The following is a 23,310-nucleotide window of genomic DNA, read 5'->3' as shown; positions in this document are numbered from 1 at the left end:
GAAGATGTATCTTCAGTTTACATGTAATAAGGACTAAAAGCAGATAACCTATTTACTGGGATTAGGGAAATCACAGAATCTTAACGGCACAGGAGGCCATTCGGCCCATCGTGTCTACACTGGCTCCCCAGTGAGCATTATAACCTAGTGCCATTGCCCTGCTTTTTCCCTGTACCCTTGCACCTTGTTCCTATTCAAATAATCATCTAATGCCCTCTTGAATGTCTCGATTGAACCTGCCTCCACCACACTTCCAGGCAGTGCATTCCAGACTCGAACCACTCAATGTATGAAAAGGTTTTCCTTACGTCACATTTGCTTCTTTTGCAAATCACTTTAAATCTGTGCCTTCTCGTTCTTGATCCTTTTACGAATGGGAACAGCTTCTCCTTATCTACTCTGTCCAGCCCCCTCATGATTTTAAAAACTTCTATTGCGTCTCCATTCAGCCTTCTCCTCTCCAAGGAAAACAGTCCCAGCTTCTCCAATCTATCCTCATAGCTGAAGTCTCTCATCCCTGGGACCATTCTTGTAAACCTCTTCTGCACTCTCTCCAACGTGCTCACATCCTTCCTATAATACGGCGCCCAGAACTGATACACAACTTTCAAGCTGAGGGCTAACGAGTGTCTTATATAAATTCAGCATAACCTCCCTGCCCTTGTACTTTATTCCCTTATTAATAAAGCCCAGGATACTATATGCTTTATTAACTGCTCTCTCCACCTGTCTTGCCACCTTCAATGATCTATACACATATACACCTAAGTCTTTCTGCTCCTGCACCCCCTTTAAAATTCCACCCATTATTTTATATAAAAGCAAAAAACTGCAGATGCTGGAAATCCAAAACAAAAACAAAAATATGTGGAAAAACTCAGCAGGTCTGGCAGCATCTGCGGAGAGGAACACAGTTAACGTTTCGAGTCCGAATGACCCTTCAACAGAACTAAGTAAAAATAGAAAAGAGGTGAAATATAAGTTGGTTTGGGGGCGGGGGGCACACAAGAACCATGTCCTGTCACCCCCGCCCCTTAAACCAACTTATATTTCACCTCTTTTCTATTTTTACTTAATTCTGTTGAAGGGTTATTCAGACTCGAAACATTAACTGTGCTCCTCTCCGTCCATTATTTTATGTTGTCTGTCCATGTTCTTCCTACCAAAATGCATCACTCCACACTCCTCCGCATTGAACTTCATCTGCCACCTATCTACCCACTCCACCAACTTGTCTAGGTCCTCTTCAAGTTCCACACCGTCCTCCTCGCAATTGGTGATTGGGGGTGGGTTGAATAAGAACATTGGTTAATAACAACATTGGAAAATAAATCTTAAAATCCTTCAAGAACATGAAAATAACTGTTGAAATTTCCTTCTGAGATTGCTTTACATTTCTATTAACTCAGGGAAACAAAATAGTTGAATCATGTGCATTAAAAATACATTGCTCCTTTTTCTGACAGCATTTTACTTCAGGTCACTAACCTTCAAAGGAAAAATATACAATGGGCAGAATTTTGCCCTTGGTGGGCGTGCGGGCCCCACCAGCTTGGCGGCAGGCGGACAGCTGACCCCTGCCGCTGAAACAGGGCCCACCACCATTTTGAGTGGGCAGGCCAATTAAGGCCCCCCCAGCAGCCTGCCCAACAGGAAGCGTTATGCGCTTCCTGTGCAGGATGGGGGAGGGAATCCCCAACTGTCAAAGTGTGCTCCTTCACGTGCATCTCCCTGAAGCAAAGTCCTGTCTCAGGGAGTTTACTGACAGGTAAGAAAAGTAAAAAAATAGAGAAATATTAAAATTATTAACATGTCCCCCTCATGTGACAATGTCACACGAGATGGAACATGTTAATAAGAAACACAAAGTTTATTACATTTTTAAAAAACGGACATGAAACTTCATCCCGCCAGTGGATGAAGTTTCATGAATAATCCGGAGCCCGCTGGGGCTCCTGGCCTGCCCGCCAGCCTTAAGCTTGGACGGGCAGGGTCTTTAGCAAGGTTAATTAGCCTGTCAGACAGGTCGGCGGGCGGACAGCTCATTTCGCCTTCCTGAAGATTTATATGGACCGGGATGACGTCAGGCGTTCCTCCCGATGTCATCCCGCGTCATTTTCCCCTCGGTGAGCAGGCCCTGCCCCAAATCGCCAAGGGGAAGATTCTATTGAATATGTTTTTCTATTTAGTTGAAGTACACTTGTTCCATACAAACAGCCCACTTATTCCTTTTAGCATTCACCAGTACCAAAGTGAGCCTTTAGATTACTGCTAGCGTTTCTGTCTCTGGGTAGGAAGGTGTAGGGTTCCAGGCAGTGCCAGTGAGTAGAGGCAGGAATGTCAGCTCCGAATTATGGGTTCGCATTCAGTAGAATATTCACTTCAGGTGGGTGCGGATGCCCACCCTCACCATATGGTTATGATCCCACAAACCCTCCTGCCATGTAGAACTAGCCACCTTATCGTCTGGTATAAAGATTGTTATAACTGGGGATTCACTTTACAGCTTGTCATTTTGTTAGAATCCTCCCAATACTGCATAGTTATCAAAGGGAAGAGTGTGAGGATACAAAAACAACAACCATTCTCCAAGCTCAAGGTCAGCCACATAGGTAAACTTCTCCAAAACATCTTTCAGTCAGGTTGGGTAAATAGTTGACGTGTAACCAATTGACATTCCTTACTTTTGGCAGCTCTGCCTGTAATTATAGGTTACAGCTTGTTGGCTGCATTCCTGCTCCATCCAACAGTTCACTGCCACTGCTTTAATGTGACTTTACAGATTTATACCTTCTACAGCTTTGACTCTTTCCTCAAATTCCCTCCTCCTCTCTTCTTCCATGAGTTGCTCTTGTTCTTTCTTCTGCACGGCCAATAGTAGTTGGCGTTCTGCTTCCTCCTCTCTTCGTTTCTGTTCTTCTACCTTTGCAATAGCAGACATTTTTTCCTGGAAAGTACATTAACATTTCATTGGCTTTTATATCATAGCAACAGAGCACCATCATACAGAATTTCTCTATTATACTTTTTTCCAATAAAACTTTAGGTGGACCAAAATATAGTGGCGCAGAGTTGTGCTTTGGGTAATCAGGAAATTGAGCCCAAATTGGACCCAAAATTTTGTTTGTTTAGTTCAGTTCAACTTTCAGCTAAAAATCATTTGCCTATTGAACATTTACATTTTACATAATGTAAAATTTTCAGTGAATCAGAACAATAGGGTAGCATTATAGGACACAATTGTTTATTTTTCTTTTCTTTTACTAAAAAGTGTTCCTTAATGTATTTAAAGAGTGGTAGCCCGGTGGAGTTTTATTAATACAACTAATAATAGGTTTATCGCCAAATATAAACAGTTTTATTAAGGGTGCCCAAAACCCCACCTGTGAATTATGCAATGTAAAATCACTGAAAATGACTTCAAAATAAAGTATTCTGAATCATTATGAGTTTTACTGGCATACATTAGTAAGTTTCTTGGCAAATTAAGCATATTGTGATATAAAAATCTTTTCCAATCCCAATTCTTATTGAGTGCCTTTGTGCCTAGGAATATGAAGACTTTGAAGAGCCTCCCCAGGGGAGGCAGTGGCATAGTGGTACTGTCACTGGACTAGTATTCAAGAGGCCCAGAATATGTTCTGGGGACCTGGGTTTGATCAGATGGTGAAATTTGAATTCAATAAAAAATCTGATGATGACCATAAAACCATTGCCGACTGTTGCAAAAACCCATCTGTTCACTAATACCCTTCAGGGAAGGAAATCTGCTGTCCTTACCTGGTCTGGCCTACATGTGACTCTCTTAAATGCTCTCTGAACAAGGGCAATTGGGGATGGGCAATAAATGCTGGCCAAGCCAGCAACACCCACATCCCAGGAACAAATACAAAAAAAAAGGGCCTGTGTAATTGATGGAATTTTGCAACTTTGACCAGGAGGCAAGGCTAGCTTTGTGGGCAGAGCCTGATCCAGGCAAATTATATATTGAATCAGTGCAAAACACAAACGCCAAGTGGTTTTTTGGGCACAAGTCATCCACTTTCAAAATTTTCTGCCCTTTTGGATTAATTCACCCAACTCTGCCCCTCTCCTCCTCACCCATTCTGCTGGTATTACTGCATAAAATGGGTAGGCTCTACATTATGCATTTAAAAGGGTAACTGCAGTTAGTTGTATTCTTACGAGTTCTTTTGTCTTTGTGTGCAAAAGACAGTACACAGACTATCAAGGGAAATCCATATTTCTAAGGGAAGCTACTGGTGGAGATGGTTTCCTGGACCCATTCGTTAATTGCATCAGAAATTCCCTCAGGCCTTTGAATTGTTAAAAATATGCAGACACCTATCAGACACTGATAGGTTGTTGTCAAAGCCAGCTACTTGCCATGCAAGTCAGGTATCAAAAGCTAAACCGACCAGAATGGAGAGAACCCTGCTATTTATACACTCCCAACCAAAAGGCAAAGTTGATCCACATTATTGCCTGCCTTGTGAGAAGGAATTCTTCTGCTCCTTCTAGTAGTTGATCTTCATCTCCAAGATAAAAAGAGAAAAAATCTTATTACAGATCCTGGGATGTTCAGTTCCCTGTTTATAGGGGAGCTCTGTGCAGTTGATCAAAAATTGGGCTATAAATTCTAAGGGGAACACAAAGATTTTACACTTATGAACATTTCCAGAGCAGTAAAGTATCGTGTAAGCTAAGTATTGTATTGCCTAAATTGTACAATTGGAAAGCGTGATGCATTCCACTTTTAGGGTGGGTAGAAGAGCACTGTTCAGAACCTATGTGAGTCTCCAGTGTTTGGTTTTCAAAGTTTAGTCCTGGAACATGCTAATCCACGAGGCATGTGTAAGGTTGTATTTTTCCGTTCTGAGGAGATGTGGGTCTCCATATAGAAACTGTCTTTTTGCTGTGAACCCAAATAAGTCTTGAGAGGGGTCCAAATTATAACCCATACGTCACATTGTAGGAACGGCCAATTTAGACCAGTCATTTTTAGATACATTTAATATTAATAAAATTAACACATTTTCTGTAACTGCTTTCCTGTCTGCAAAAAATTGAAACTGGTTGATGGCTCCAGTGTGCGACATTTTTTTATTCGTTCATGGGATGTGGGCGTCGCTGGCTAGGCCAACATTTATTATTACACAATGAAACTTTTGTCCTGTTCCTCTTTTAAAAAAGCCTCAATAATTGCTTCACAAATGAAACTGCAACATAAAGTTCTTTCCTCCCCCCACCTCCTTCCTCTCTCGCTGATTCTTTGCTTGGACACAGTTCCACAGGTGCTAGCTACCCTCCAGAGCTTTTACTGATGTGTGACACTTAGCAGATTATCTGAATACAAAACAGAGACTGACGGAATTCTTCTCCATGCACAAGCACTTCCAAGTAGGGACCATCAGTTAGCAATCAGGGGCAGAATCTTATTGTGGCGCCTGCTAACTGGAGAGCTAGCGAGAGACCCGTGGTGCATCTTTTCAATATTGTCTGCCAAATTACATGCCTATCAGGCAGCGGCAAGGCTGGCAGGCCTTCCCCTGGAATCAAGACGCCTCCAGGGGCAGATGTCCCGCCTAGTGAGAGCAGACCAGCAGCTGTTGCGCTCTGCAGTGCTACTGAGGAGGCTGTTGCCAGAAGAACAGGCCCAGGATCACAGAGAAGCAGGCTATAGGTAAGTAATGTTGGTGGGGGTGGGGTGTTTTGCCCGGTGAGGTGTTGCGGGATTCTGGGCCGGAAGCAAGGTGGGGGGTTGGGGCTCTCTGGGCTTGTTCCCCCGCCCCCTTCCTGATGTCCAGATCCTCGATCAGACACTGACTGCTTTTGATCGAGACACCCCCCCCCCCACCCCCCCCCCCCCCCCCCCCACCCCCCCCCACCACCCCGAGATGAAGAGTGGCCCACGGAGCTTCAACTGGCATGCAAGCCGCATGGTGACCGGCCAGTTTGCAGCTGGGTCTAATCCCAGTGGTGGCAGGATGTGACTCTTAATGGTCATTAATTGGCCACTTAAGACCCTTAATTGACAGCAGGGCGGGAAGGTCGACCATGGGCCTACCCGCCCAGAACTTAATTGTGGTGGAGGCGGAAAGATGGTGGGGTTCAGGTATTCCGCCATCCTGCCTAAATGGGGTGCCTCCATGCTCGTCATCAGTGAGAGCAGAAGATTCTGCCCCAGGAGTGAGAATATTGATCAATTTTTCTTCTTAACTAAGTGACTTAGTATCTACTTATCATCATCTGCGCTGAGATCAGGTCACTCAACATAAACTTGAAACAGAACCTGGGACCATCTTGGCCTGCGATTCAGTTATTCATCCAACTGACCCAAAACAATATTTGAATTAACAGTTCTGACAAAAATCACACAAAAATCAGGGATACTGGCTAACATGGTGCAACGCTTGAGTGGTGCAATCATTTAGTTTAAAAGGGACAGTCTTTATGTTTACTTTTCTGAGTTCCCAATCTCAGCCAGGCTGTTGTTGCAACATGAGAATGAAAACCAGATATTTGCCCACAGACAGGGAGCAAAAATATCAGAAGGAATCCTATCACTGATCTACTCTCATACATCTCCTAAATGATTGCTAACTGCAGTATTTCTGGACATTTGTTAAGTGGCTGCCTGATTCTTTGTTAACAATGAAGAGAAAAAAAAAATTCTTGACTCTTAAAGCTTGCCAATGCACTTGTAAACTCTTCCAGATATGGCTGCTTTACCTTTGAAGTTACTCGATATTTAACTACATTATACCATTTAGCACAATAGATGTCTTACTCGGTGAATAACACAAGGTAAATAAATTACTTGCCTGTTTCTGAAAGAATAGGTAACATATCCAAAACAAACTGGGTCTTCAAAGGAGTGCTGGAATCCAGAATGCCTCCCAAAATTACATGTAATAAGTACAGTTATAGATTTCGATGGACGTGTTCAATTCAATGAAAAACAATTCATCAGTGGCTGAGGCCAGCTACTGAAGAGGAATCTCAAACCGAGAGAGGTTTATGAGGGTTAACAAAATGGCCAAGTTTATCTCCAAAACTGATATTTTGAAACTTGATCTGCTTTACCTCTTCTTCCTGCTGCAACCGTTTTAGGGTCAGGCGGTCAGAAATTCTCCTGGGAGCCATTTCAGACAGCTTCTTCTGCAGCTGTTTCTCCTGGAAATGAAAGCAAGAGAGGTCAGAGGTCTAACACACAGCTATTACAGACAGCCTGTTAATGACCGTGCTTGGCACTACTATAACCCCCTTCAGGATACAGGCCTGATAGATTGATCACAGACCATATTCTGATACTTGTCAGTCACTGTAAACTAATCACTACAACTTTTGATTTCCGTTTGCCCCTCTGGGTCACTGCTTCTCACCATTTTGCTTTTATATGAAGCCACTTTCTTAATGTTGCCTCCCACCCCGCCCTACTCTTTGAAGAAGAAACTATTAGCCACTTATTCATACAGAAATAAACCAACATCTTGCAAGAGCTGAGAGTGGTTTTGATAGACACAGGTGCTGCAGGACAGCGACTTAATCTATATCTGCCATAATGAGTGGCGAGGCAGTAATAAATTAGAGGTTTTACCGTACTGAGGTTTTGACGTGGAGGGGGAAGAAGAGGACTACAGTCGTGGCTGCTAAAGTTAATAATTCTGTGATGTAGAAAAATAATTTCATCCAAGTAATCATCAGAATTCCAGTTCCTGATGCATCAGCAAATTTATCCAGTGAGCAACAAAGATCTGTTGGCCAAACATATCCCAGGCTCAATTTTCAACCTTTACTAAGTGAGTGAATACAAGCCTGAATGCAATAACAATTGATCTCAGCGCTCCTGGGTTAAGGAAATGAACACTGATCTGTTCCTTATTATTATCTTGCGATCACTGACAGGAGTCCACATTTGGAGGTCAGCATAAAGTTTGGCTATGATGTCCCATTAACCACAACAGTAAACAGATTTAGACACACTCAGTCACATCTTATACATGAAAAACTGAAGGGGCTGAGGGAATGTATAACTAAATCCCAGCAAAGAGTTGCTAACATAAGCAGAAAGCAAAGGGGGAAAAAAAACACAGCTGAGAAGAGGAAAAACTCTACAGCTGGGATGGCCCGGTCCAGTCAGTAAGTCAGGTAATCTTGCCTCCTCCGGTCATGGAAGCCCTGACTGGGTTTTATGTTGATCAGTCAGTTAACTGTCTGCAGTTGGAGCTTCCTCCTCTAAGGGAGGATGTCTCACTGACAAGAGCTGCCAGTCAGAGAGCTGGGAGTGGTGGCCACTGCAGGAACTGTAGAAGGCTTAGAATAGCCAAGATGGAAAAGGTCTTGGAATTGAGATGTTTGTGGGCCTCGTCAGGCAGGGAGGCCCTGGAGAGGCTTCAGTCATGAGGAGTGGATCTTTCAGCGAGAGCAGTCCTTGCCGCTGGGAGGGGGTGGGGGGCAGCGCTCCTCTGAGGGCTACAGACTACTTGATCATAAGGCTCCCCCAACCCAGCTGCCAACTCCCCCGCCCCTCCCCCCACCACAAAGAGGCTGCAAGGATATGCCTGATGGTTTCCCCAAGTGAACATGCCTGCCTGCTGCTGGTAAAATGCCAGTGATGGCAACAAAGCACGCCACTCCCCCAACCCCTGCCACCCTAGCAATTTAATGCTAATCCTCAGCTAGCTAGCTTCTTGGAGGTCTGCAATTTCATAAACTATGTCACGGGCTCAATAGTTTGTCTTGAGTTGGTGATTATTGCTGGGGCAGTGGTAAAGGTGCGACAATCAGCTTCCCTGTGTAAGGGGGAGAAGCCAGAGTTTTTGCCTTTGATTACTGTTCAGTGGTTTCTGATGGGTGAGAAAAGATTTGTGCTGTTCTCTGATGCTCTCACTCGGCCAACAACCATCGTCTAGGCCCACTCACAAAGAATACTGAAGTGTTAATGCATTCCATGGAATAAATATAATGAAACAATATAATGGGTTATAACTTTTTTAGAGAAATGACTCTGATATACAAGACTCTGGACCAACAAACGTGATGCACCAATGCAAGTATCATTTTTCAGACTCCTTCATCTGATCAAGTCTTAGAACACAGTAACTGCTGATAGGAAGCTGTTGGGCACCAAAGGAATTAATTTTACAAAATTTAAGTCATAACTTTCCTTGGGTTAATGCAACCCACACACTATCCTAGTCACAAGGCAATGCTCACAAATGGCATCCTGAGTACACATGTAATACTTATCTTTAGGTTTTTAAAAAATAATAAAGCCACAAGTAATTTGAATATATACTAAAGCAAGTGTTGACTGAGTTTTTAGACATTCACAGTACAGAAATTATCTCACTCTGGATCTGGAAATTCTGATTATAATCATGCAACCATAGGTAAATCAAACCAAAAACCATTGTCTAATTTAGCATTAGGCAAGATCCATATTCTGTATGATTATTGTCTTATATGTCTATTAGGCAATACTCCACTGGAGCAAGCTTGTTGCAAGTTTAATTTAGACTCATTCGAGGATTGTGGTCAGAATATGCAGCAAAATTATTTACATAGCATTTACTTTACTGCAGAAAATGATTAATTGTGCAAACTGTTTTGAGATATTCCAATTTAAAGTTATGTGCAATTTTAAAAATAAATATATGAATACAGTTTAGAATGTCCACACCACAGTGAAACACTTTATCTCAATTGATCAGCATCATTTCTCAGAGTTCAACTAAACAACAGAGTTCTCTGACCCAGACCAGCAATAATGGTCCTAATCAAAAAGATCCATACCAGCCATGAATTCCAAGGCATGATCAGGGCTGGCTAAAACAAAATTTCCTTTAGCTTCTTAATAGTATTTTCACAGCTTAGCAACCAAGTCTGGCTCAGGAACTGCTTTCTGGAGGTCCTTTTTAAATTCATTCTTGAGATGTGGGTGTCGCTGATACAGCCAGCATTTATTGCCCATCCCTCTTTACCTTGAGTGCATGACAATGTGCTCTCTTTTCCAACCATGGCAGTATCCCACAATGCTGTTAGGTCAGGGGTTCCATGAATTTGAACAAAATCAGGGTGGTGTGCAACTTAGGATGGAAATTTGGAGGTGATGTTGCCATGCACCCGTTTCTTTGTCCTTTCAGGTGGTGAAGGTAATGGATTTTGAAAGATGCTGTCAAAGAAGCCTTGTCTACTTGCTGAGGTGCATCCTGTAAATAGTAAACATTGCAGCCGCAGTACACTAGTGGTGGAGGGGGTGCAAGTTCACGCTATTGGATGAGATGTCAATCAGGCCGACTGATTTGTCCTGGAAATTGTGGAGCTTCTCTGTTGTTATTGCAGCTGCATAGTATTCCATTACATTCTTGACTTGTGTCTTGAAGGTGCTGGAAAGGTTTTTGGAGATCAGGGGCTGAGCCACTCACTCTAGAAAATCTCCAACCTTCCCCCTAGCCACATTATTTATGTACCTGGTTCAGCTAGGTTTCTGGTCAGTAATAACACTAGGGATGTTGATGGCTGGGGACTCTGCAATAATAATGGATTGAATGTCAACAGGTAGCGGTTAGGCTCTCTCTTAATGGAGATGGCCATTGCCTGGCACTTGTGTGACGTCAATGTTACATGCCCAAGTCTCAATGAAGTCCAGATTTTGTTCAGTACTAGCATGGATTACAGCGTTATCTGAGGAATTGCAATGGAGCTGAACACTACGAAATCATCATGGAACAGCCCACTTCTAAGCTAATGAAAGATGGAAGGTAAATGATGAAACAATGGAAATTATCTGAGCCTAGGACACTGCCGTGAAGAATCCCTGCAGCGATGTCTTGGAGCTGAGATGATTGACCTCGAACAACCAAAACTGCTTTCCTTTGATGTAACAAACTTACCAGCTGTGTCCCAATGACTTCTTCCTCCAGAAACTTGTCAAATCCTCTCGGTTCTATGCCCATAGATAATGAATCCATCAGTAATCTGTTCCAAAGGGCAACAACACGGAGAACAAAACTACTAGCTGTTATCCAATCTGATTCCTGTCTGTGTACTTTTCAGGCACTTCCTCTGGTTCCACTATTGTAATCCATTTTGAATACATTTTGTAAAGCTACCAGGTCTATTCCTTCCATAATATTAAAAAAGAACCTCAAAACATAGTTTTCTCCACGATGAGTAACCCCCAACTTTCCATACCTGACTTTGTAAATAAGAATTTGAAGGCTGCTGTAACATAACAACTCCTGTCAGGTGGCTCACGATGCTTTACCCCAGAATTAATCAATAACTTCTCAAAGGTGATGCAAATCAAAACCAATTTGCACCAGCTTTACAGTTATAATGTTAATGCAATCTAAATTCAGCTATTGTTCTTAGTCACGAAACTAGGCTGTTTGTAATAATCTGTGCCTCAAGCCTTGATCTTTTAATATTGCACAGTGCTCAATCTTGAAATCAGAGATTTCTGTTTATTCAGCAGCTTCCTGCACTACAACCCTCTCATTTGGTTTCTCAAAGCTACCCTTATCCGAGTTGGCAATATGATCTTAAAGAACAAATTGGGATAAATTGGTGTACTTTGCTTCTACTTTTCAGGTATAAAACCAGAAAATGCCAAATTTATCAGTGGGACATCCTGCAGCCAATAAAGAGGCCCGACATTCAGACCTGGACTGTCTGGGGCATGTGCCACTGGTTATCGACCAAAAATGGGCAATAACCAATTTTCACCCCATCTTTTTCAACAGGGGACAATAGTTTGAATTTGCATTTCTTCCAAAAGGGCAGAATTTAGAAATCTGAAATTAATTTAATTGAATACACTGTTGACTTTGACAGGGAATATAGTGATTTACACCCTGGTTGAAGTTTGAATGAATCAAACTGGCTTAGAAAAGTCAAGATTCATGTTGATTTACTCAGCTTTGATGAAATCACAATTTGAGGTGGCTTCCTTGCTGAAATGTTCTTTCAACATTCAGAATGTTAACATGTGAATTTTACAATCCAAAATCAGACAAGGACCAAAACAAACACCTTTACTGGGAAATTAAAGCACCTCTAGAACCTAATACAGAATAAGTAAAGCTTTTGTTTAAAAAGCTACACTACACACTCAATATGCTTCTTACCATATTTAATAACAGAATTAGATTTAAAGAAATGTTATATTAACTTTGCATCATTTCTTCTCATTTCCCATCCTTCACTTTCTGCCTAAACACATTCTCAAACATTGAGATCAAGCAAATTGATTTTAGCCTCTTCCACAACTTTAACAGCACGACCAATGCACATCTACCTGTAGCCAGCCTGAAAACTGAAGGCTTACAGTATCTTTACAATGTAGATGGAGGCCATTCGGCCTATTGAGTCTGCACTGGCTCTCTGAAAGAGCATTCCATCTAATCCCACTCCTCTGTCCATTCCATCTAATCCCACTCCTCTGTCTTATCCCCATAACCTCGCACATTCTCTCTTTTCGGGTAGCAATCCAATTCCCTTTTGAATAACTCGATCTAACCTGCCTCCACCACCCTCTGAGGAAGTTCATTCTACACTCCAAACGCCCTCTGGGTGAAAAGTGTTTTCCTCTCATCACATTTAATCCTTTTGCCAATCATTTTGAATCTGTGCCCTCTAGTTCTTGATGTTCTCGAGTGGGAACAGTTTCTCACTATTTACCCTGTCCGTGCCCTTCAGGATCTTGAATACCTCCAAGTCTCCTCTCAGCCTTCTTTTCTCCAAGGAAAACAGTCCCAACCTCTCCAATCTATCCTTGTGGCTACAGTTCTTCATCCCAGGAATCATTCCTGCGAATCTCCTCTGTACTCTCTCCAATGCCTTCGCATCCTTCCTCAGTATGGTGCCCAGAACTGGACACAGTGCTCCAGGTGAGGCCCAACAACATGACCTTGTACTCAATGCCCCTAGTAATAAAGCCTAAGATACTATAAGCTTTATTAACTGCTCTCTCAACATGCCCTGCCATCCTCAATGACCTATGTACATATACACAGAGGTCCCTCTGTTCCTGCACCTCCTTTAGAGGCTCTCCCTTTTTTCAGATTTATTTATCTCACTAAGTTTCTAGATAGCAAGCTATAATGAGTGAGTGCCTCCAACTGGAGGCCCTTATGAACTGTGCAGCTAAATGACTCAGACCACAGGAGTGAATGAAATTCATTGCATAAGCCCAGCAAAGTTAAACCAAGATCTGAACTGCGGGCAGAGGGGTTAATATGGCACTTACCCATTCTGCTACTAGACAGCTTATGCTTACGCAAAGAGCAGTAATTGCTTTCTTCTGGAAGTTTGCTTTACATTACATTTGTTTAAATACCTTATGTGCAATCTTGAGAGCTGACCTATTGTCACAAAGCAGGGTATAACTAATCATCAAAAGAGTAAGAGGTCACTCTTAATAGTCAATTTAAGCACCAGTGTTTCACCACAGGAAGCAGACTGCAAAGGCACTGTAGAAGAAGTGTTAATAACATTCTGGGGATGAGTGTTTCTAAAGTTATAATGCTTTCTGCATCTCTATTCACAAAGCTTGATCACCATTTGTCAAACAGGAGCTTTTGTACAATATAATAAACTATGGATAAAATATCATGTGCTCTGGATAGATTATTCCAATTTCCCAATGGAAGACCACTTTTAAGAGGCAATTTCTCCTGTTAAAGGAAATAAAAGTTATAAAATATATAAAAGTTATAAATTCTTGATGGTACCTTATACAACTTGTATTATGCTGGGGTAAGTTCTGGGGAACTGCCATGTAACATTAGATTGTGTCGACTAACCTTGTGAGCAATCATATTGCAAATTTCAGGGAGGAAATCTTCAGTGAGAGTTGCATGCAGCTGCCTTTCTTTAACAGAAGTGTTTGTCTGGAGGCCATCCGTTAATTTCATCCATTCCTCCTCTGTTTGGCACACCAGTTCCCAGGTGCCACAACTTCCAGGGGTTTTCAATAGACCTGGAAGGAAAAGCTCAAATAATAAAGGTGGTCCAACACACGTTTAAAATAGCCATTGAACAAGTATGACCCTTTCCGAATTTGAGGAGGAAACACAAACTGATCTATAAAAATAATTCCTGGAGGATATCAAAATGGACAATTTCAAGATGATGAATATATTTTGCTTTATTTTTCAGCCACATCTAATGAATATTAACCTTTCCATTTTCTGAAGACCTAACCACATGAGAATACAGAGGTTCCTGTGTTATACTTCCTTCATTGAGAAGTAACCCCACTATGTTATCCAAAGCCAATAGAGCTGCATGAATGAGTCATCATTCCTAGATGCAGAACGACTTCTGTGTAGCCTCAGAATCATAGAAAGTTTACAGCCTAGAAAGAAGCCACTTGGCCCATTGTGTCTGTGCCCAAAAAACAAGCCAGCCAGCCTAATCTCACTTTCCAAAATTTGGCCTGTAGTCCTGCATAAAAGTAACAGTGAAACAGGAACACGTCCTTCAAAGTTCACCTAATCTTGTTAGGAAAATATCTGCTGTACAGAATTAAGATGTAGGTGGGTCAAGAAGACACCATTCTTTAAGTAACATCCTAAAATTAATAATCCACAAAAGTAAAGTAATAACAACATTATAACAAGTACCATATTAAGCAACAAAATTTTAAAAAATTCAAAAACTTTCCAATGCCCACCTTGCATTTCACTTTAGACGACAATGACAAATTCTTGATGCCATGATCATGATGCTTTCTCATGTGATTTCATGATGGGTATGAGACCCCTCTCCCCCCTCCCCTGCTCTTTTAGCAGGTACAACAGCAAGTAAAAAACTTACTTTGGAGATGTCCATTGAAAGAGTACCATTTGTTTCTCCAATATTGGAGTTAGGAGCCATTGTGAACAACTAAATTGTGACTGAGAACAAAATTTGGTATTGTCTTCCCTGCAGTTCCCAGGCCCAATTTGATGCCAGCTTGGATCTTTATGGCAGTTGTACAAAATAAGGGTTGAGGGGAGGGAATGATAGAAGAATCATTTTTTTTTTCCATCTGATGTTATTTCCAATGTATCTAAGACACAAGGGTGGAACCAATTTTCCTCTGCTCACATGTTCTAGTTCCAAGGATGCACAAATAATGCAAGAAAGGGTGACCTCATAACGACACCTTCATAATTTTCTCAAGATTCTACGGTGCATAATCTTGGCCTGAAGGCCATCCACTCAAACAGGCTAGTAGAGGTTGTGGGGTTGCTTCTTCATATTGAAGAACCCGTAAGTAAATTCCTCCAAACTCAAATAAATCTTTAACAACTTTGGTACAGTAATGTAACATGGTGTGCATTTGGAAGCTGTTTCTGACAGTCAACAAAAGACCAGAAAACTGTTTGAATTTACCACCCTACGGGGTCATTAAGCATTGTGGCAGTGCAGTGCTTTCCTCCCCAACTTGTGAATACAAATTTCAAGGTAGCAGTCTTGCCTGGTGCTTGCCCAAAATGTGGTAATTGACTGTAACTGGAAAAGCAACCATGGCCTCTTCCTAGCCGATTAACATACTATGAGAGTTAGTTGATGGGAAAAGGTGCAAAAGCTTTAATGCACACACACACACATGCACGCACAAGGTAGAGCAAACTAAGTGCAGGCTTTTTGTCTGTAAACTCTTGGCATCGGTGCTGCTGAGACTGCCAGAACCCAGGCCACTTTTATCCCCAGAACAATGAAGCATTGACTATTCTCTCCCATTTCTGTCCCATTTGTCCAACCCCTGAAGGTGACATCACAGCCTCTGCAAAGAACATCCAGCATATGACATGAAGAAAGAAAAAGCAGGCCGAGCTTTAAACCCTTGTCTGCTCAGCAGCTCTGTGCTCAAAGCTATTGCGATATCATTATAAATACAAATCTAAATTTCCCAAGCTAGGGTATTGGCAACATGTCAGCATCAGCGTAATCTGCTTCATGATAATAAAAATATCCATACCAAGGCAACAGAACATTAGTTCAAAAAATATAGTTGGCTTACCATGACTTTTGTATTCTTGTCGCGAGTCTTCAATAGGAGGCACTTCTCGGGTCACAATTTTGGATTCACTGTAAAATACCATTCAGTAAACTGAAAACCTACTTGAGGAATGCCCACTTATCTTACACCCTTCTATGTCACCTTACTATATTATTTTGAACTTCTGCACAGACCATCTCCATGGGGAAGATCTCCTCTTTTTACTATCTGTCACAAAATTGTGAAAAGAGTATAGAAGACACAATGACAAACAAAAGTAAATCTTTACCTCCACATGATAAGCCTCTGCTTATTGGCTCTGTGAGTGGGTTGGGTACATGGGCAAGGGAAGCCATAGGTATAAACTTGTTATACAATGCCCTAGAATACCAGTTTCTCATTCCTGCACAAATTCATTTACATGGTGGAAAGTGCTGAGAAACATTTTTACTTTGTGAAGTTCTGCAAAATAGGTAATCCATTGTCAACGTCATGGACACAGTCAGGAGTGACATAAGCAATAATTTTTTTAAAAATCTAGCTACATTTTTGTGCAGGTACAGATAGATGTCAATCTCTTTATTTGGCACTGATGGTGAACTGGGATACTGTCTATGTTTTCAGCTCAAAATCAGTGTGAAATGATCACATGCCCCAAACTCTGGCCCATTGGTAGAGAGTAGAGCAGTGTCCTGGGAAGAAATGCAGTTAAGAGCAGTGCTATTTGGAAAAAGTTGGGGGGGTGGGGGCGAGGGTAGGTCAAAATAAGCAAAAGAAAATGGTGGGCGTGCATTCTGGGATAAAGTGAGGTATAGAGCAGGTTTTGAGAAAGACAGAGGTACTGTGGAAATAAATAGATATTGAGAAAGAAAAATAAATAACAAGAAAGAGAGCAAGAGAAAGAAAGAAAATAAAGGAAGATGAGAGAAATGAAAAGCAGCATTGGGGAGAAGACAGTTTTGGGAAAGCTTAGCTTCATTGATCTATTGAAAACTGTATTTTAAGATTAAAATGATATCAATTCTGAATTACAAAAGGTACTTAATTGCCAGCTTCAGTTTAGTCACAGCAGCCTGACCTCTGAGTCAGAAGGTTTACACCCCATTGCAAAAACTTGAACATATAAAGTAGATCTACGCTTCAATGTAGTAACAGAGCAACATTGGAAGCTCCATCCTTTTGGTGAGATCATAATCTGCTCAATCAGGTGGACATAAAAGATCCCATGCCTCAATCAAAAGATGAGCAGGGGAGCAAGCTCTTCCAGCATCCTGGATAAATTTATCCCTCAACCAACAGATTATCTGGTCATCTATTTCATTGTTGTTGGGGGAACCTCGCTGTGTCCAACTGAAGGCCATGTTCCCCTACAGTCCAACAGTGACAGCATTTCAAAAAAAAGTTTTTCATTGGCTATAGAGCATTTAGGACACTGGTTATGTAAGGTACTATATCCCGTAGAGACCGATAATTTTTAGAAAGATGATTGAGTTTCCAGTGATTGACCGGACGGGTCACAGGATAAGATTTCAAATTTTAAGACTTTTACTATAACAAACAAACTAAAAGCAACATTGAATAAACACTATTTCAGAAGGCAACTTATACTCTAAACTACAAAAACGTTTCCCCATTTAAGTTAATGACCAAAAATCCCCCTCCCCAATTATACTTTGCTTTGTCCCTTAAGTGGACAATTAATTTTCTCCAGGAAAATTCCTGATTCTCCAGGAACCAGTCCAAAGTTGTTCTCAGCTCTTGATGGCTTGCTTTAGTTTCCCTTTTCCAGCCGGGTAGCTTCTAATCCCCAGAAAGACATGCACGTTGAGGGTTGCCCTGGAGATTCCTCTCTCTAGCCAAAGCTAGGTGAAATCCTCACAAACTTGTTCTCTGCAATCCAAACGTGAGCTCCCACTTGCATTCTGTGTGGTGAACAATGGAGACTGATTGCCTCTATCTCTCTCAGATTCTTGCAGACTGACCTCCTTCTATCAGGTTCAGTGTTATCTTAGAAAACCCTGTAAGCCAATATTATAATGGCTTGCTTCCCCTCTCAAAGCCCAATCCATGGCAAAATGAATCACTTGTATCCAGGTAGAAATGTTGATTGGCTTTCCACTGGACCCTCAACTCCATTCCAACTTGGAATTAAATAGACAGTTTAAAGTATAACCGTTTATAAAATCTCAACACCTCTCCATGAGACGTGGAGACTAGAAGTCCATCCACTGTCAGCACCACTGTTCTGATTGTTGTTTGCAGGTGTGAATATATCACATCTTCTTCCCAGTAAGACGACCTGGGTCCCACTTTGACATTTAACAACAAGCCACCCAGGTTTGTTGTTGGGTAGAATTCAGAGCAGGTCACATGACCCTGCTCATTCCTCCACATTACCCTAAATTAAAGAGACAGTCTCAAAACATAAACATCTTACATTCTTGCTTAATCAGGATGATAGAATGATACAATATAGAAAGAGACCATTCAGTCCATCATGCCTATACAAATATTATGGCTACAAGAACAGGCCAGAGGCTGGGAATTCCAAGGTGAGCTGCACACCTCCTGATTCCCCAGAGCCTATCCACCATCTACAGGCACAAGTCATAAGTGCGATGGAATACTGTCCACTTGCCTGGATGAATGCAACTCCAATGAAACTCAAGCAGCTCAACACAATCCAGGACAAAGTAGCCCACTTGATTGGCATCCCACCCACCACCTTAAATTTCCATGCCCTCTACCACCAATGCACAGTGGCAGCAGTGTGTACCATCTACAAAATGCACTGCAGCAACTCACCAAGGTTCCTCAGACAGCACCTTCCAAATCTGCGACCTCTACCACCTAGAAGGACAAGGGCAGCAGATGATGGGAACACCACCACCCTGTAAGTTCCCCTTCAAGCTACACATCATCCTGACTTGGAACCATATTGCCGTTCCTTTACTGTTGCTTATGCAAAGTCCTAGACCTCCCTTAATAAAGCACTGTGGGTGTATCTACACCACATGGACTGTAGCGGTTCAAGAAGGCAGCTCACCTCCAGCTTCTCAAAGGCAATTAGGGATGGACAATAAATGCTGGCCTAGCCAATGATGCCCACATGCCTTGAAAGTGTTTAAAAAAATGGCTGCACTGGCTGTTCTATTATTAACAATCCCTCCAAATACTGCCCTCTCACTCCAGAAAATTTTAATTAATTTCATATTAAAACTCTCTGCCATGAAAAGCAGCAAATGCTCGCTCAATTAAAACTCTCTGCCATGAAAAGCAGCAAATGCTCGCTCAATTAAAAATTTTAAAACTGAGATTGGTTCCATGGTTATTTAGGGATATGATTGGCAGATTATTATTCAGAATTATTTAGGCATATGAAGGTAAAGCGGATGGATGGAGTTGTGATCCAGACCATCCTTGATCTTATTGAATAGCAGAACACGTTTGACAAACTGAATGACCTACTTCTGTCCCCATGTTCCTATATTGTTTGCTTTCCATGGAAATGTTTTAATGTAAAATAAATTAGCATTTTTTTGGGGGGGCGGAGGGAGCAGCATTTGCAAGGACGGTTACTGTTGCACATCTACAGCCTACAGACTTGGCTGGAATGTTATGACATTCAACTGTCGTTCAGTTGGCAGCACTCTCAGCTGAATCAGAATATTGCGGATTCAACTCCCACTCCAGAGACTTGAAGAAAGATCTCAGCTGACACTCCAATGGGCTACTGGAGGGAGTGCTGGACTGTTTTCAGTGCTGACTTTCAAGATGACATGCTGAACCAATGTCCCTCCTGCTGTCTCAGGTGGACAAAAAAGATCCCACAGCAGGATTTCCCCAGTGTCCTGACCAATATTTATCCCTCAACTAAATAACAGACTATCTGGTCATTATTACAACATTGTTTGTGGGAGTTTGATGTATGCAAATTGTCTGCTGCATTTTCCACATCCCAGCAGTAACCACACTTTAAAAGGGCTTCTTTAGCTGCAAATTGCTTTGGGGTGCCTTGAAGTTGTGAAAGGCGCTACAGAAATACAAGTCTTCTTTTAATTACTATTTCTGATTAATTTTAAATAGAATAACATTTAATAACATGCAGTAAAAATTTCTTCCATTTTTTTGGTGATACAAAAAGCAATGCCCACTTTACCTGTAGATTCTAAAGCGTAGAAAAATTCACCAAATAACTTAAAAATTAAAATTTCCTCCAGCTGGTGGGGGAAAACCCCTCTTATAACCTTCATTGCAAATCTCGTAGCTTTAAATAGGTTGGACGGGGTAGATGGGGGCAGAGTATTTCCACTTGTGGGATAACCCAAAACAAGGTGCAATCAATACCCGATAGTTAGGAGTAAACCAATAGGGAAATAAGGAGAAGTTTCTTTATTCAGAATGGTTAGATGTGGACCTCACTGCCACAGGAGGTGGCTGAGGGAAATAGCTTAGATGCTTTGTAAATGGAAACTAGACAATTATGCAAGATCAAAGGGAATAGAAAAATATACTGAAAAGCTGGAGATGAGGCAGATGGAAGGAGAGGAGACTCATGCTGTGTAAACACCAGCAGACCACAGACCACTAGTTGGGCCGAATGTCTGTTTTCTGGATATCTTGTGTAATTCTTTGGAACACTTGGATCTTTTCATTCACGTACCTGAAATGAAGGAATATTGCATAACATAAGTACATAACTGATTTGGACTTGGGAATCGGGTTGCAGTGGCTCACTACCACCTTTGCACATTCAATTAGGGATGGGCAATAAATGCTGCCAGTGATACCCACACATTCCATGAATGAATACAATGGATAACTTCAAAATCTGTGGACAATACCAAACCAAGTGTGTAGTTCATACAGAGGAGGACTGCAACAAAATACAGGAAAACATTAATAATTTGCAGAATGGACATGTAATTGCCAAATGCACTTCAATATAAATAAGAGTGTGGTGGTACATTTTGGTAGAAAGGGTGAGGTCATATATTTCTTTGGAAGTAACTATTTAAATGGGGTAGGAAGGGCAGACGGACCTGGGAGAACAAATACACAAATCACTAGAACGTACCAGGCAGAGATTTTATCTATCTCACAAAAAGCCATATCAGGTTGGTCTCTGGCTGAAAACCATCCATAATTTTTAAAAGTAAAAGCTGGAAAAATTCCAATTTTAAAATTTACATTTGATTTGCTGTAGCTGCCAATCATTGTTGTAACTATAATTTTAACTATTTTATCTATCTTGCAGAGACCATAATGTTTTACTGGGATTTCAGGAAATTTTTGATACGGAAAAGGAGGACTGTGTAACGTTTGCATGCACCCTTCCAGATCTTGTAATAATTCTAATGTAAAACACTCAAGGCAGGGATGATTTGGCAAATGCAACTTGCAGCTTTCTATGTTCAGCAACAATGCGGCTTTACCATAAAGATGTTAGATGCCCCCAAAGTGTCTTTTTACATCAGAATGACTTTAAATTGTTTAAATTTGTAAGTTTCTTTTAAGGCTACGGACTAATTAATAGTTCTACTTTGACAATGTCCGAGGTGCTGAATTGAAATGAGCAAATTTCTTTTTCTGTGTTGGATGAGAATTGGAATGAGGCCGAGCCTATTGAGTCAGCAACACCTAATCCAGTAACCAATGTGCTATTTGCAGTAAATATGAAACAACTCACCTCATGGTTGTTAAGTAAATATCTTCTAGTTTTTTGCGCTTTGATGGTCGGCCTCTCTTTTTAGGTTTCAGGTCTATAAGTTTGTAATTGGAACTACAAGTACTTAATTTTCCATTTTCCCTGTAAAATTGAAAAACTTACAATTAACATGTGTGTCACCAGTCACTGCCATTTTCTTGCCCATAACTAACAGGGTGTGTGAACTTTAATGCAACACTAACGAATGAAATTTGGGTCTGAATTTTGCCCTTGGCGGATGGATGCAATCAGTGTGCCTGCAGCCGGTTGGGAAATGGGCCACCGCCTGCAATTTCACTCTGGCTGGCCAATTAAGGCTCGCCTAGCATGAAACACGTCTTCCCAATGAGCAGGGGGCCTGCCGGCTGCTGGGCCCAATGGTGACCTGGTGGCTGGTTTAAAAACGGCACAGGCACTTCCTTGAAGGCTGCCATATTTGCAGCGTTCTGAACAGCGAAGTTATGGCCTCAAATGCGGCTGGATATGCCAGGTGGGAGCACAGGATAACCCCCCACTCCCAACCCGAATTTGGACGAATGCCTCACAGTCCTCCTGGAGCTGGTGGCTGCCAGAAGGGACACCCTTGTCCACAAAGATGGAAGGAGGAGGCCACCACATCTAACAATAAGAGCTTGGGAGGAGGTGGCAGCGCAGTTCAGCAGCCACAATGTTGTGCAGTGCCGTAAAAGGTTTAATGACCTGCTGCGCTTGGGAATTGTGAGTACCATGTCAGCATGGGTCAGTGTGTTGAAGTGTTACGGTTTGACTGTCCCCCCATGGAGCTCAGGGTGTTAAGAGTCTGAGTGTCAACTGTCAATGACGGCAGATCTATGGTCCTATCTATCACTGCCCTTGTGGAGGCGTGTCTCCTATTATACCATTGCTCTGCCTCTGTTCTTGGGTGGTGGAGAGGTGTTAAGAGCCACCTTTTCAACGGATAGCCCTTGTCACGCAGCAGCCATCCATCCAGTCAAGCTGCAGCACTGAATAGTCTTAGCCCTTGGGAGTGTCTGAGGATGTAAGCATCATGGCAGCTGCCAGGGTACCTTGCACAGACCTGCAGAACCTACGTCCTGTGGTCACACACTATTTGCACGTTCATGGAGTGGAATCCCTTCCTGTTGATGAAGGCACCCGGCTGACCCGCTGGTACCTTGATGGCCATGTGTATGCAGTGGATGGCACCCTGCACGGTCTCTGCAAAGTCTCTGGTTCGCTCAGCCTGGCTGGCCTTGTCCATACGGAAATTAATAAATGTCATTACTGGCCTGAACAGAGCTTCTGTCACCAGCTTGACACCACTGTGGTCAGCTGATTGGGAGACTCCAAAAAGATCCCTCATTGATCCCTGGAGGAGCCAGAGGCATAGAAGTCGAGGGCCATTGTGACCTTCAGAGCCACTGCCATGGGGTATGCACCCAAACAGTTGGAGCTGATCTCAGGCCCAATCCTCTGACAAATGAAGGTCACTGTCTCCCTGGAGAGGCAGAGCCTCCTTTGGCATTGCGCCTCAGGCATATTGAGGTAGCTGCATTGCCACTTGTAAACACCGGCAGCAGGACAGTGGTGTCTTCTGTAGCCCCTTCTGCCTTGGACTACCTGTTGG

At 42.1% G+C, this 23,310-nt stretch overlaps 1 protein-coding gene across 1 annotated transcript in view; it reads right to left on the bottom strand.

Moving 5' to 3' along the window:
- Nucleotides 1–23,310, bottom strand: part of LOC121292973 (cat eye syndrome critical region protein 2) — a 146,720-nt gene that overhangs the window by 40,181 nt on the left and 83,229 nt on the right. Inside the window, exons 5-9 of the mRNA XM_041215482.1 lie at nt 21,687–21,806; nt 16,019–16,086; nt 13,812–13,987; nt 7,087–7,176; nt 2,791–2,947 (exon numbers count right to left, since the gene is read on the bottom strand). Of these exons, the coding sequence (XP_041071416.1) occupies nt 2,791–2,947; nt 7,087–7,176; nt 13,812–13,987; nt 16,019–16,086; nt 21,687–21,806 (611 nt within the window). The remainder of the gene's footprint in view (nt 1–2,790; nt 2,948–7,086; nt 7,177–13,811; nt 13,988–16,018; nt 16,087–21,686; nt 21,807–23,310) is intronic.

The sequence above is a fragment of the Carcharodon carcharias genome, chromosome 21 (genome assembly GCF_017639515.1).
Source record: "Carcharodon carcharias isolate sCarCar2 chromosome 21, sCarCar2.pri, whole genome shotgun sequence".
Classification (NCBI taxonomy): domain Eukaryota; kingdom Metazoa; phylum Chordata; class Chondrichthyes; order Lamniformes; family Lamnidae; genus Carcharodon; species Carcharodon carcharias.
Note: the sequence above shows the minus strand (reverse complement) of the source record. Positions and strands in the feature narration are given on the sequence as shown.